This window comes from Copadichromis virginalis, linkage group LG3 (assembly GCF_057382275.1).
Source record: "Copadichromis virginalis isolate Kocher_CV1m ecotype Utaka linkage group LG3, C_Virginalis_male_GT1.1, whole genome shotgun sequence".
Taxonomy (NCBI): domain Eukaryota; kingdom Metazoa; phylum Chordata; class Actinopteri; order Cichliformes; family Cichlidae; genus Copadichromis; species Copadichromis virginalis.
In genome coordinates this window covers 23,455,139-23,470,106 of record NC_140620.1, presented here as the reverse complement: position 1 = coordinate 23,470,106, position 14,968 = coordinate 23,455,139, and the positions used below count along the sequence as shown (strand labels likewise).

At 38.7% G+C, this 14,968-nt stretch overlaps 1 protein-coding gene across 2 annotated transcripts; it reads left to right on the top strand.

The window, feature by feature from the left end:
- Positions 1-10,387: 10,387 nt before the first annotated feature.
- On the top strand, positions 10,388-13,206 carry LOC146713512 (high affinity immunoglobulin gamma Fc receptor I-like). Of its 2 annotated transcripts, none has more exons than XM_085448500.1 (6): positions 10,388-10,518; positions 10,981-11,135; positions 11,355-11,399; positions 11,519-11,758; positions 11,839-12,084; positions 12,322-12,733. In XM_085448500.1, the coding sequence occupies exons 2-6, from the start codon at positions 11,105-11,107 to the stop codon at positions 12,333-12,335; spliced, it is 576 nt and encodes a 191-aa protein (XP_085304626.1). In that variant the 5' UTR covers positions 10,388-10,518; positions 10,981-11,104; the 3' UTR covers positions 12,336-12,733. The 2 variants fall into 2 exon arrangements, with proteins under 2 accessions (XP_085304626.1, XP_085304618.1); XM_085448492.1 differs by having other exon boundaries at positions 10,390-10,518; positions 12,672-13,206.
- The last annotated feature ends 1,762 nt before the right edge of the window (positions 13,207-14,968 follow it).

Below are 14,968 nucleotides of genomic sequence, written 5' to 3'. Positions count from 1 at the left end.
GGTCGCAAATTTTGAAGCCAATATGGTAACCTTATCCCATGAACGCTGTGGAGGTCCAGCTTTTCAGATCCAATTAAAATCAAATCACTCAAAAAGATTCTCTGGGAAAGAGTAGAATTCTTAGAGTGTCAATAGAGTGTAAATAAAGTCTGCAACACGGAAAAAGCTGTGGCCATACTATTTATTACTGCGCGCTGGAGAGCCAAAACACGTCAAACATCACAGTTCACAGTCATGCCAGCTCTGCACTTGGGGCGTCTCTCTCTCTCTGTATCTTTCAGTTACAACAGGTTTCTGTCCCACAGGCTGTGGCTGGGCAGAGAGCAACTCCCACTATCTTTTCCCAAGAAGCTCCTGGCGCTGGCCCTAAGTTTCATCCTTCTAAGCAAAAACAGTTAGCAGATAGCATAGTGAAAAATCATTACGCCTAGCTAAGCTGTTTTTTTTTGTTTTTGTTTTTTTTTACGAGGTCATACTGACACATACTTCATCTAGGCATGAAAAGGTTATCCAGAATCATACAGTGAAGTTCTAACCACCTAATTCTAAATATAAGGGTTAACTAGAATTTTCCCATTGCAAGAGTTTATTGAACATATTTACAACAAAAATAACAACAACAAGCAAAACAAACGAAAAGTGAAGCAACCCCTGGGTGTAGAGCCTTAAAGCACAAACAGAAAAGACACACAAAAGACAGACAGGAAAGAAGGAGCAGGCAAAAAGCTACCCAATGCATATCGGACTCATCTTATATAGGGACAGTGATTCCCCCCTCCTGCCGTTGGGTACCCTTTCATCCTTTGTTCTTTCTTTTCATCTTCCACTTATGATACCTACACCAGCGGTCCCCAACCCCCGGGCCTCGGACTGGTACCGGTCCGTGAGTCGTTTGCTACCGGGCCGCGAGAGTTGAGGCTCAGGTGTGAAATGTATGGTTTTCGGGGTTTTTATCGGTTTTCAGCGTTATTTTGTCATCGTTTTTGTTAACTCGGTTTTCCTGGGTCTTTTCACGTGTGTTATGAATAAATCTTCTTTTTTCCGGTACCGGTACTACTTTTATTTTGTTGTATTTATCCGCGACACCTTAAAGGCCGGTCCGTGAAAATATTGTCGGGCATAAACCGGTCCGTGGCGCAAAAAAGTTTGGGGACCGCTGCCCTCCACCATAACTTCTCGTAAACCAGTCTTTTATCCATCATTGCATTGGGTCCTTTTGTCAGTTTTATGGCCAAAGTGAGTCTGAAAGTCTGCAGGAAGGCAGCTAACAGTTAATCACTTCAAAAATTTTGTTGGGTGCGCAGGGCAGACATAAACTGCTATCTATGCTGAGTAAGGGTTTATTCTGCATGCTTCTGTTGTACAGCCATGTAAAGGGCTGCAGTCCAGTTAAACGCAGCTGCATGCAGAGAAAGGGTCCAATGCGCATACTTTAGCAGTGCCAAGCTGAATGAACCCTATTGTGGACTAGTCACAGTTGGCCATAGCACTATCAAAGGTTACATATCATTGCTAAATTTTCAAACAGTATTGATCAACATTCATACAAGTGGCACAACGTTTTCATTAATATAATGGTAGATATATATGATCTATATATATGGTTCATGAGATTTGAACATGCAGGTTAAATGCTTAACACAGTGACTCACCTAAATAAAACACTCCATTGCGAGTGGGCCTTGTATATATGAGTATATATGGTTACACAGAATTTATGTGAGTAAATATGATTACATGTCTAATGTATGTCATAATAAAATCTACAACACAATGTAACTGAAACATTGTAACTGATACATTTGATTTCATGTCTTTCGCTTGTATGGTGTACCATTTTGTTCATACGCTATTTTTAATGCATTAACAAAATTATAATATGGTAAAGCAGAGTTTAAAGCCCTCCTTTAGAAAATCAATTATGCAGATGTCACTTCATTACATTCTTTTGTCAATAGCTTTACAATTTTGAAACATTTAAATTAGTGTTTGAATTTAGGGTAATGGACAATCCCTCAGTCAATTGACTCATCCTTGTTTTCTTGCCAACAGTGAAATGGATTTGTTCTTGTGGTGGGGCGTAGTTTGCGGTGCCTGCACGGCATTCGCAATCACCCCGCCGTGTTACAACACAGGGACTCAGGGGTTGTTGTGTGTCATGGTGTGATGCAAGTCAATAAAGATGGCTCAAAACTGTGACCTGTGGACTCGCCGTGCCTTATTTACACCACAGTTCTTTATTTTAGGTTCTTTTTAAGCTTTCTGGGTTCAATTTAGCTATTAAACTTAGCTGGCTAGTCACAAGGAAATATGTCTTTCCCCTCTGTATACGCTTGTTATGGCCCTGGGCCTTGGAGAGAGTGAGACTGCCCTTTTGTGCTTATGCAAATCTAAGTGTTCCAGGACTCGTGGATGACTGGCTGCTGGGAGTCCTGTGCCAGCCTTCTTTTATGCAGATCACAGTGTGCCAGACCTCCACTCCATGGCCACTCCATGACCAATTGACTGGCTGATTGTCTGCACCTGGGAGTATAAAAGGCTGAAGATCCTTCACACTATGGGGAACTGTTGCTCTTAAGTGAACATGCAGTGTCCTCCTCGTCTGCTTTGCATCTGAAGCTTGTTTGTTAAACCTGTTCGCTGTGTTGCTCTTTGTTTAAACCTGATATACAGCTGAACTGAGTTTGATTAGAGTTTTGTGCCGCCAGCCTGCTTTAGTTAACCCTTAGCTTTTACGCTTGACTGTTTTTGTTTTTTTTATGTAATTCATTCATTCATTCATTCATTCATTCATTCATTCATTTATTTGTTCATTTTCAGGCACAACAAATACCTATATTGAACATAAAATGCACAAAACAAAAAACAAAAATTGCCTGAAAAAGGAGTGGGACGAAGAAAACTTATTAAATCCCACCCCTATACTCACTCATCAACAAAAAAAAACAATAAACTTCCCGCAGCTACGCCCATCATTGCATACAGACCCATCAACAGCCCCGGGCACATACAAGCATCTAAACGGCAGCTCGCAAACAAAAATTAGAGCCTTCATAACTGAATACAGAATATTTAAATTATAAATTGCATTACCACAGGTAACAGGCAGTAATAATTACAAGTAACAAACACACATACATATACATACATACATATATATCTACACACACATGCACGTATATATACATACATACGCACACTCTTCTTTATTTATTTATTTATTTATTTCCCTCTCTTGGAATCCATACCAGCAAAGGTAAGAGAACAGACATTACAGAGCACACTAAAAACCATCATTGAGTATACTGTGACCAGACCAACTGTTAGACCAACTAGAGAAATTTAAATCTATAAATATTTTTGCATTGTTTCAATTGTAAACTCAGACTGTTCCAGATTTTCACACCACATACAGACACACAAAAACCTTTACGGGTTGTTCAAGTTCTGGGTAATTTGAATTCTCCAAAGCCTCTCACATTATAAACCTTTTCTCGAATTTCAAATCTAGTTTGTAAATTTGCCGGTAAAAGTTTAGTAAAAGCTTTATACAAAATTATGGATGTATTGTAATTAACCAGATCCTGGAATTTAAGTAACTTTGCCTGAAGAAGAATTCGTGAGTATGATCTAGATAACCAGCCTTGTGAATAATACGCAGTGCTCGTTTTTGTACTGTGACTAATGGATTAGTTGTATTTTTATATGTATTTCCCCACACTTCCACACAATATGTAAGATATGGAAGAACCAGGGTACAGTACAGAGTACGAAGTGCATCTTTATCAAGGAATTGTTTCACTTTGTTCAAAACTGCGAGGCTTCTGGAAATTTTGGTTTTTATGTGTCTGACGTGGGGTTTCCATGAAATTTTATTATCAATTATGACTCCCAAAAATTTGTTTTCACTCACATTATCAATTGGTACACCTTCAATGATAATTGGTAATTCTATATTATATTTTAAATTACCAAAAAACATTGCTTTAGTTTTATTTATATTTAATGATAATTTATTTATGTCCATCCATTTTTGTTATTAATTTTAGCTCCCTGTTTACGGTCATTACAAGATCAGTATAATCATTGCTACTGAAAAATATTTTGGTGTCATCTGCGAACAGTATGAGTTTAAGTACTTGAGAAACATCAAAAATATCATTTATGTATACATTGAAAAGTTTTGGTCCTAACACTGACCCTTGGGGAACACCACATGTAATACCAAGTTTCTCTGAATGGTAATGCCCTATGCTAACATATTGTTCCCGACCCGTTAGGTAACTTTTTAACCAGTTACCAGCTTTCCCTTGAATACCATATCTTTCCAATTTATCCAATAAAATTGAGTGATTGATTGTGTCGAAGGCCTTTTTGAGATCAACAAAAATACCAACTGCATATTTATTTTTATCCAGTGTATCAGTAATTTCTTCTACTGCCTCAATTATCGGCATTGAAGTGGTTCTTTGCGTTCTGAAACCATACTGACCAACATTTATTATTTGATGTTTTTCAAGGAATTTTTCTAAACTTGAATTAAAAAGTTTTTCTAGAATTTTTGAGAATTGAGGCAGTAGAGAAATAGGCCTATAATTGGTAAAACTGTGTTTGTCATTACTTTTATATAGTGGTATTACTTTCGCAATTTTCATTTTAATAATTATATGCCCAGTGGTCTGTTGAATAGCCCTGTTGGTTTTCTGTTTAAAGTTTGAAATTAAAACCTTTTACTTTACTCAGTTTGTGTGGGGGGGCTTGTTTATGTTACTCCTCTCCTGATGCCTAGCAGAGGTGTCGTAACACGCTTTTCCAGAATTTTGTCTATATATTAAAGATGGCCATTCATCACCTTCACTTTCTACAACTCAAGTTCATAAAAACTACTGGTAATTAGTTCACCGTCATAGCCTTTGATCTTATACACAGGGGAATGCGATGTCGTCTACGCTGTGTTTGTAGTGTTTATCAATTTTTTTAACAAGTCAATCCATTCAATTTTTAAAAAACAGTAAACACACACAAAATCTATATCAAAATTTGACTTGAATTTGACTGAAAACTTGACACCCCCAGCGGGGCATGCAGCCTCCAGCTCCTCTCAGGGCTGGAAGCCAAAACATGGAGTGGACCCAAAAACAGATTCAAGCCGAGAAACAGAACTTTGAAGCGAAGAAGTGTGCTATTTACAACAAAGTGAGGGTACAAGATGATAAAAAAAGAAACTGTGAAATACAATGACCTTGAACTAAGAACAAACTGAGACAGGCTATGACCTATGAACTAAGAAGATGGCGTGTAGCACCATGTACAAGGGCGTAGGGGCTTTCAACTAGGTTGCCCTGGGACATGAGTGGTGGACCATGGGACTTGGTGAGGGGGTATAGTGGTACAAGAGAGGGTGGCGGAGAGGTGTTGAAACAGAGCGAAAACAGATTAAGGTTGGTTCTAGACTGAGTTAATCTAAACTGTAGGGTCTGAACAGTCTTACTTGGTTGCAGGTGGAGTCATGCGAGAGGGGATGAGACCTGGGTGAGTCCAGTGGCAGGCAGGGAGGCAGGCAGGTGAGACCGGAGAACACTGAAAGTCTTTACCAGCTGTTTGGAATACAATGGAGTCCAGCGTCCAGTTGAGCAAGGCTATTGCAAGTTTGTATCGGGAGTCAGGAAACAACTGGGAAGACAAGAACACAAAGGTGAGTACAAAGAATAATGAGCACTGCAAGAGACGTGAGGCCAAACACTAAAATGAGAACACACTAACATGACTAACATGAGCTCTTTTTGCTCTTGCTCTTGACGAAGGCGGTCGCATTTTTCTCCTCTCCTCCTCCTCCTCTCCCGTAGCTTCCCTGCTTAGCCTCTTATGTCCTTGTCTAGTCTCGTGTTTTTTGTATTACTTTTCCCTGGAACACTCTCTCACAGTCGTCAAAGGAGCTTGCATAGAAAAGCGTCTGGACTTCTTTAAGTTACTTGAAGACGTTTCACCTCTCATCCGAGAAGCTTCTTCAGTTCTAAGGTCAAATGGTGGAGAGTCCCGTGGGGAACACCCCATACCACATCAAGAACTCCACCGACTTCACCGACAAGGTCCAGAAACTTACCCTGGATCCAGATGAAACCATGGTGTCCTTTGATGTAGTCTCTCTCTTCACTTGCATACCCACCACGGAGGCCGTGGAGACTGTCAGAAAACGACTACAAGAAGACAGCTCCTTGGAGGACAGGACCAACTTCACACCCGATCAGATTTGCACCCTGTTAGACCTCTGCCTCACCACTACATATTTCAAATACAACGAAGGCTTTTACAGACAAAAACATGGCTGTGCCATGGGCTCCCCCGTGTCACCTATTGTAGCCAACCTTTACATGGAGGAAGTGGAAAGGAAGGCTCTTGGCTCTTTCAAAGGAAAAGTACCCAGCCACTGGTACAGATATGTGGACGACACCTGGGTCAAAATCAAGACACAAGAAGTGGAATCCTTCACTGCGCACATTAACGCTGTGGATAAAAACATCAAGTTCACCAGGGAAGACACAAAGGACAACTGTTTGCCTTTCCTGGACTGCGCTGTGCACATTGAAGAGAACGGCAACCTCAACATCGAAGTTTACCGGAAGCCCACACATACGGACCAGTACCTCCTCTTTGACTCCCATCACCCTCTGGAACACAAACTTGGAGTAATTAGGACCCTACACCACCGGGCAGAACATGTTCCCTCTAAGCCTGAAGGAAAAAAGAAGGAACACACACATGTAAAGGAAGCACTCAGAACGTGCAGCTATCCTAAATGGGCGTTCTTAAAGTCAGCAAAGAGGCACAGAAAAGAAGACCAGACACCAGCAAGGGAGGATAAGAAGGACAGACACAACAACATTGTCATCCCCTATGTAGCCGGTGTATCAGAAAAACTCAGGAGAGTTTTCTCCAAGCATGACATCCCGGTGCATTTCAGACCCAGCAACATGCTCAGACAAAAACTGGTTCACCCGAAAGATAAAACGCCAAAACACAGACTTAACAATGTGGTGTATGCTGTACAGTGCAGCGAGGAATGCCCAGACCTCTACATTGGAGAGACCAAACAGCCACTTCACAAGCGCATGGCACAACACAGAAGAGCCACCTCCACAGGACAAGACTCAGCAGTCCATCTGCATCTTAAGGATAAAGGACACTCTTTCGAGGATGCCAATGTTCACATTTTGGACAGAGAGGACAGATGGTTTGAAAGAGGAGTGAAAGAAGCCATCTATGTCCACTGTGAGCGACCATCTTTGAACAGAGGCGGGGGTTTACGACACCAATTCTCTGCCATCTATAATCCAGTTTTGAGATCCCTTCCCAGACGCCTTAATGCCCACTCACATCCTGGGCCATCTGATCTCAGGAATTCGCATGATAAGGTGGGGCCAGGTTTCACAATGAACACACCCGAAACTCTGGCTGATTGGGGCCCACACCCAGTTTCACACCTTGGCTCAGGCGATTAGAGGATCATCAGGGGGTCCTTTTGTCCCTCCGTGGGGGGTTACTCCCACTAGGTTTATATCTGGGACTCTCCACCATTTGACCTTAGAATTGAAGAAGCTTCTCTGATGAGAGGTGAAACGTCTTCAAGTAACTTAAAGAAGTCCAGACACTTTTCTATGCAAGCTCCTTTGACTACGATGACCTGGATGACTGAGAACCTTCACAGACATACTCTCTCACAGTCTGTTCTCTAAAACCTAAAAGAGAATTATGGATTTGATCAACTGGTCTCTGAATGCAATTGACACCTCTTCTCAACGAGAAGTCTGGCCTCGGGTGAGCCTGACTGCTGAAGATATCTACCTATTCGGAACCGTGATAACAGGGTTCTTGCTGATCGGAGCTGGCTTGGCCCTGGCTTATCGAAGAATTAAGGAAGCGGAACCAGCTGTTCAAACCCCCACAAGGCTGCCCGCTGGGATTGAAATGATGGGACGAGGCGTGAGTTTCTCAAAATGGGCTCATTGAGTGCAGCACGGAGAAGATCTTGGAGAACGCACGGCTGCCGTGAATACTTAGAACAAGACCTCTGAGTGAAAAACTGGATTACATCTGGAGGGGCTAGCTCGAATAACACCTTTGAGCGCAAATTCGATCACATCTTGGGGAAGTGCACTGCAGTCGTGAGTTCTCAGAACCTGCTCTTTGAGCAAAAAGAACGACAACATCACGGAACGTAAGTTTGGATAACATCATAGAAAGCTCACAGCTCTCCAACGGGAGATTGAGAGACCAGTGTTGGACTGTTAGAACAGCTTTGAAATTCATATGAGTTGTTCGCACTAAAGTAAAAAGCACCATCACTTCATGCGGATACCCTCTCGGCGCCAGCTGCGGTCTCAAGGCTGGAGCCGAACAAAAAAAGACACCTGATAACGACTGTGTTTAGACTGTTCTTCCCATTCCATGCAAGACCACCTGGGTTGGCTGGAAGACTGTTTACTTAGCCTAGCAGGGCGAAGGACACTGTCTCAGCTGAACTCTGGACACGCACACACATACATATACACTGATATGCACACACTCATCCCCCCTCCCTTTCCAAACGCCTTCGACGCTTATTCCCTTCCGATGCTGACGGTGGATCAAGGAGACCAGCGCACAGGCTGCAGGCCCGGATGTACTGTCTAAATCGGCTGTCTCTCACCCTTTACCCACCCCTGTTGCTTGTCATGTGTTTCTTTGGCGTATTTAGAGGTTTTTTTTTTTCTTGTGCTATGTGCAGAGGTGTTTTTTTCTGTTCTCAAACTGATCTCCCTGTTGGAGCTCAGTCTGGGGGGAGTTATTTTTTTCTCTATCTTTCCTCATGTGGTGCATTTTCCATTGTTATTCCTCTCTGACCTGTCTTCCCCATGTGATGTTTGTGTAATGTATGTATGGTCAGAAGGGTAAGTCGGCGCTGGCAAAGGTCGGCAGCCTTAACCCAATTTCCTTCGGGGTCAACCTTCAGGATCAATAAAGTTTTATTGAATTGAATTGATTATTGTCCCATACATAATTATAATTTCTATACATATATTATTATTATTATTATTATTATTATTATTATTATTATTATTATTATTATTATTATTATCATCACAATGTTTGATCATATGATTATCTTTATTTATCTTTATTTTATTTTATTTTATCTTATTCTTTCCCAGTGTGTTGTACAGTTATTTCATTTTTAACCTTAATTTATATTTTATTCCTTCCTAGTTAAATTTACCCTTTTTAATTTTTCATATTTATTTCCTATCTTATTCATAGCCTTTTCCTTTTTTGTTTTCTTTAGGTCACGAGCAGTTGTCCAAGCATTTCACTACATATCGTACTGTGTATGACTGTGTACGTGACAAATAAACATTTGAATTTGAATTTGAATTTATTATTTATAGCTGAGTTGTGAAATATAATATTTTTATGACATGTCATAAACTTTTATTACCTCCTTTATTACTTCCTTTGCAATAAATAATTTGACACGGCCATAATTCACTCGTTTGACACAAAGTATGTGGGGATTTCTCTTTTATCTCCCTGGGAGAAGATCTTGCAGTATTCGTGTTGCACGGCAAGAGGCAGAGTAGTACCGCTGAAACCATTATTGCAAATAATATTGTAATATTGTAATATTATTGCAACAAACAAATATACAGCTAGAAATGTACCAGACGGTTTATTTTTTCCTATGTTAATTTGATCCTATGTTTGGATAACAGTTTGCATTGACTGCCTCCATGTGGACTCTGTGTTAATACTAATATGTAGAATGAATAATACAAAATAATTTTGGGTGAAAGAAAGTGATTGATGTTTAAATAGCTAAAAAGAAATCATGGTAGTTAAAACACGGGTATGTCAAACTCATTTTTCTTCTAGGCCAGCTTACTTTGATCTTAAGTAGGTTGAATAACTGAAACTCCAAGCAATATGTTCATAGAAGATAAAGAAGTTCAATTTCAAAAGCACATATCAGTTTTTCTACATGATATATTTTGGGCAGAACTTTGTGCCATCAGAAACTGAATTTGAATAAGTTAAATTCTAATTTGCATTTGTCAGATTGAATCTGAATTGTAACTTGACTAAATGATTTTTAAAACTGAATTTGAGTTAGCCTAATTTGAAATCCAATGTATTGGTTTGAAAATAATCATCACTAAATTGAAATTGAATTGTATATTTTGAAAATGAATTCATTTCCTTTCAAACTGTATTTCATCTTTTTAAAAATTTTCTTTCCAGTAATTTCAATTTCACTTCTCACCATTCAGTTTCAGTTCTAAAATTCAATTTCAGTTCTTAAATTCATTATTTGGGGATTTACATCTGGGTCCTTCGAGAAAGCCACAGAGTAATCCAGCGCAGATTACTAGAACTACATTTTACCAGTGGACCCAATGTGTTATTGAGGGGAATCTACAGCATCTTCAGCTGGAGGTGGATTAAGACTTCAGAAGAATGTCCAGTGACCAGCAGATAAACTCTCGGGTTGGTAATAAATGTATTACATGTATCAGAACAAGCGTCATGTTAGCAAATGATAGCCGTACAGTAACTTTTATGCTTATTGGGCTGCTTCAGGAGTGCATGTAATAGACACGCTGTGTGAAAATGATCATTGCAAATAAAATGTCCAGTCTCTTAAGTATTTGTATTTGTACCTCTGTTTGATGTGCTCATATGTCCATAAACAATCAGGTATTCACACTGATAAGTGCAAGCAGCTTCACCACAAGTGTATGTTCATGATTTTAACAATAAGAAAAATGTTGTGTACTGGAATAAACCCATTAGCTGTGCATTTTTTGTTTAAACAATGATACCACTCTGGATTTTATACTAATACATACTTGTTCACATGTTACTGTATCGTAGTAAAGTGAATGTGAGAAACATTAAATTATTATTAAGTTGTATTAAAGGCAGCTTTCTTCTCTGATTTCACTCCAGTGAACTGAAACTGCAGTGTTACTTGACCAGCATTTTTGCTTCTTCTTTTAAATGCCAAGTGTTGCATCAGCAGCACGAATAAGCCAAACAGAAACAGAATGTTGTTAACAATCTGGACGACATCATGGATTTTAGAGCTCTCTGCGTCAAACTCAGTGAGTCCTTTCTCCACTTCCACATTAAAACTAAACTGTAATAAATCTAAAGTTAATAATGGTTTTAGAAAATTATGTGGTTTGAAAAGTTTCATCTAGAGGAAAATGCCAAATAACAAGTAGCTTTGTCAGCAGTTTTACATTTAAGTATTACGTATGGCGGTTATTCTTTTTTGTTATTTTTCTTTATTAATGTGTTGCCCGTTTTTGTCTTTTCAGTGATGAGTGTGATTATCCTGCTTTGTGCACATGATCAGAAAAGTGGTAAGTACCAGAAAAGTAAACTGACATGAACATTTATCAGTTTGTGTTTGGAACTTAAATTTGTGATTTGTGATATTCAAAAATAAAACTAAAGTAAATCTCTCCTTTTCTTCATCTAGATGCATTTTCTCTTCATATCCTTCCAAACAGATTACAGTTCTTTGAATATGAGGCAGTGACCTTTTACTGTGAGGGAGTTGTTTATTGTGAATTTGTGCATAAAGTCAAAGGGAAAATAAAAACATGTCCCAAAGGATCATCCTGCACCATCACAAATGTTTATCTAGATGACAGTGGGGAGTACTGGTATGAGAATGAAGAAGGGATCAGAAGCAACAGTATCAACATCTCTATCACTGGTATGTTTGCAGTGAGACAATATTTTGTGATTCATTTTAATCAAATTTTATTAAAAAAAAAAAAAACTCCTGTTATTCAGCTGGTTCTGTGATCCTGGAGAGTCCTGCTGTTCCTGTGATGGAGGGAGAAGATGTGACCCTGAGCTGCAGAAATAAGTTAACTCCCTCAGACTTCATGGCTGATTTCTATAAATATGGAGTCCACATCAGGAACAACTCAACAGGAAGCATGACCATCCACAAAGTTTCAAAATATGATGAAGGACTTTATAAATGCAGCATTGTAGGAGCTGGAGAATCCCCAGAGAGCTGGCTGAGTGTCACAGGTGAGACTTTTTAATGCCGGTAGTAGTACAACTGTATCACTTATCATTATACTAGAATTTATGGTGAATTTGTCTGACAGAAGAGGAAATAAAGAAGTGGGTTTGTGACTGACACATGAATCAGCTGATGATCGCTAACTGCTCACTTCAGTTCCCTGCTTTGTGTGATTAAACAGACTCTTTTATTATAAAATAATTCAGTAATTTTTTTTATCATTTACACAATTTTCTCTTCAGATCAGACATCATAAACCACTGTGAAAAAAAAATTATGTCCTGGATAATAAACAACAAACAACAAACAACAAACGGGATAAGAACTTTTGGACTACATATGGAGGAAAAATATGCAGATATAATTTACATATAATTTTTCTACCATATTTCTTTAATTGTTCATTTGCTGGGCTTTTTAACAGTTTGGTAGTCTATGGAGGTAAATTCACAACTTAAATGGACAATAGAGGAACTGCATTTCTGCCAGTTTTTCAGCCCTTGAATTTGCCAATGTAAATATTAAGTAAATAACTAAGGTGAACACTGAAATAATTAATGAATTGTTTTTATCTCCTCAATCAATCACACAGAGACCAAGACAGACCCCTCGTCACAGCCTGGCTGTCATATTTACCTCGTCTTACGGACTGTGTTCACCATCATAATGGTGGCTGTGCTGTTGCTGCTTGTGGGACTTCTTCACTCTGGGAAAATCAGAGCCACAACACCTAATTTAAACTCAATCTCATGAAATTGCAACTGCTATGCTAAGCTGTCCTCCATTCTTCATTGATTGATATATTAAACAATCCAAATATGCCATGTATTGTTTTGTAATTGAAATAGATGTGTCCATTTGCATTATTTGCACGTCTATTAATTGTTATAAACATGCGCGTATTCAGTTAGATAAACCTGACAAACCCACATAGTGTCGGTTTCAAGTGCTAACAAAAGCAATTGTCTGTTATTTAAAATTTTAACTTAAATAAACTTGATCTATGTGCTTTGACTTTTTGTAAGTGTATGAATGCTGTTACAAGCTGTTACCTTTTAATCCAGTTATATAGAAATATTTTCTTTTACTTGTTCTCTGTTAAACTCTATTAAATTATATATTTCTCACTCCCTCCCGTCTTGCGCAACCCACACATACACAATCACACACACACACACCAAAGTCTTAAGTTTAATTCAATTTGGTTTTCTTTATATTGCGCCAAATCACAGTAACAGTTGCCTCAAGGTGATTTATTTGAGGCCTGTCTTCAGATTCATTATTATGTTCTAAATTTTCTTATGCAGTATACTGGTTAACTTAAGCATATTTATGATTAATATACCTGGTTATATTCTGATCAGTATTAAGCAATTGAGTATACTTAATCAGTACTACAACCACATATACATTATGATTCTATCAACAGTCACAACATTGAATGCTATTTCTCTGATTCAGGATCACGTGTATGTGTTCTCAACACAATTCATATCTTATAAAAAAAAACTACATGTAAAACTCTGCGCTCAAGTTCCCTGGCTGTGTGTGAGTTTGAACTTACAAGTACAAATTTTGACCCAATTTTCCCTTTCTTTCAGCTGATTGGTCAATGTTATGTCAATCACAAATGTAACAATCCAATCAGAGAACAGATGGATTTGGCTGTCGGAGAGGTGGCTTACTGAGCTTCTGGTCCTAATTCACACAAATTCTCATCTATGGACGCACAAACACGCACAAACATAACATTTTTGGATATTGTGGTTTACGAGGTTACAAAACTCAGTTCACAACTACGCATTTGATGTACAAGTACAACATATCTATGGCCACAATTTGAGCCCATAGACAGAGGACAGCCCGTCTTTAAACACCCTGACTAAAGTGTGGTCGTGTACCCAGACAGAAGAAGTGGTGTCTTTTTTCATGCTGCAGCAATATCTATTAGAAAGCCGAAATACAATGCAGCCAAAAAATATCATGTGCCTGCATTTGTTTGGCAAAACTTTATGAAAGCAGAAGTCATAAGCTGAGTCAGAGTTTTTCCCACTTCCACTTAACATATAACCCTGATAACCACATGCAAAGTAGCATATACTGCTACATGTCTGTCAACACTTTTTGTGGCTGGTTTGTGGACATAAGTGACCTGTGACTTACTTTGCACTGAAATGTGTGTCTCCACTATCACATATTATTTTCATGTACTATGTTAGAGAATAAAAACAATTTTCTATTTTAGAAAAACATGGCCACAAACAAATACGCAAGTCTCTTCACTACTGTTTCCAGCTTCAGTTCAAAAGTGGTGTGTTTACTGGGATCAACAAAAGCTTCATCACAAAATGTGAATGGACTTTTTAAATATGGAAAACAGATGAATGAGGAACTCATCAGTGTTATAAAGCAAGCACAAGAAGGTGCAGGTTAAATGACAACAGCTAGTATTGTAGATGGGTGAAGGAGCCATGATTACATCCCTCTCTGGTCTGTGGATGAAAAAAAAATAAGATGTAATCTGCACAATGAGGAGGTTAAGCTACAGAAAGCTAGAAACACCATTTTATACCATACTATGTTTCTTTAGTTGTTCACAAGTTGTAATTTTAACAGTTTGGACTTGCAGGACATGCATGAGGAAATGCAGTTTCTGGGAATTTTCACCCCCTGATTTTTATTTAATTTCTGCTATCCCAGTCAGCTGGAGACTCAACGCACAGAGTGAGACATGTTCAGAGCCCACCTGTTATATTTACCTCATGTTCAATCTTTTTTTTAAATGTAACTTTCATGATATAGGAAACTGCAGCAAACGATGATTAGTAGCACAAACAGATTGTTTCTATAAGTAGAAGCATTTGGTTTAATTAAATGTAGTTTTCTTTA

Coding starts and splice junctions, on each gene's coding strand:
- LOC146713512 (XM_085448492.1), top strand. CDS start 11,105: ATGGATTTTAGAGCTCTCTGCGTCAAACTCA. Junction 11,759..11,838: donor TATCAACATCTCTATCACTG/GTATGTTTGCAG, acceptor CCTGTTATTCAG/CTGGTTCTGTGATCCTGGAG. Junction 12,085..12,671: donor GAGCTGGCTGAGTGTCACAG/GTGAGACTTTTT, acceptor TCAATCACACAG/AGACCAAGACAGACCCCTCG.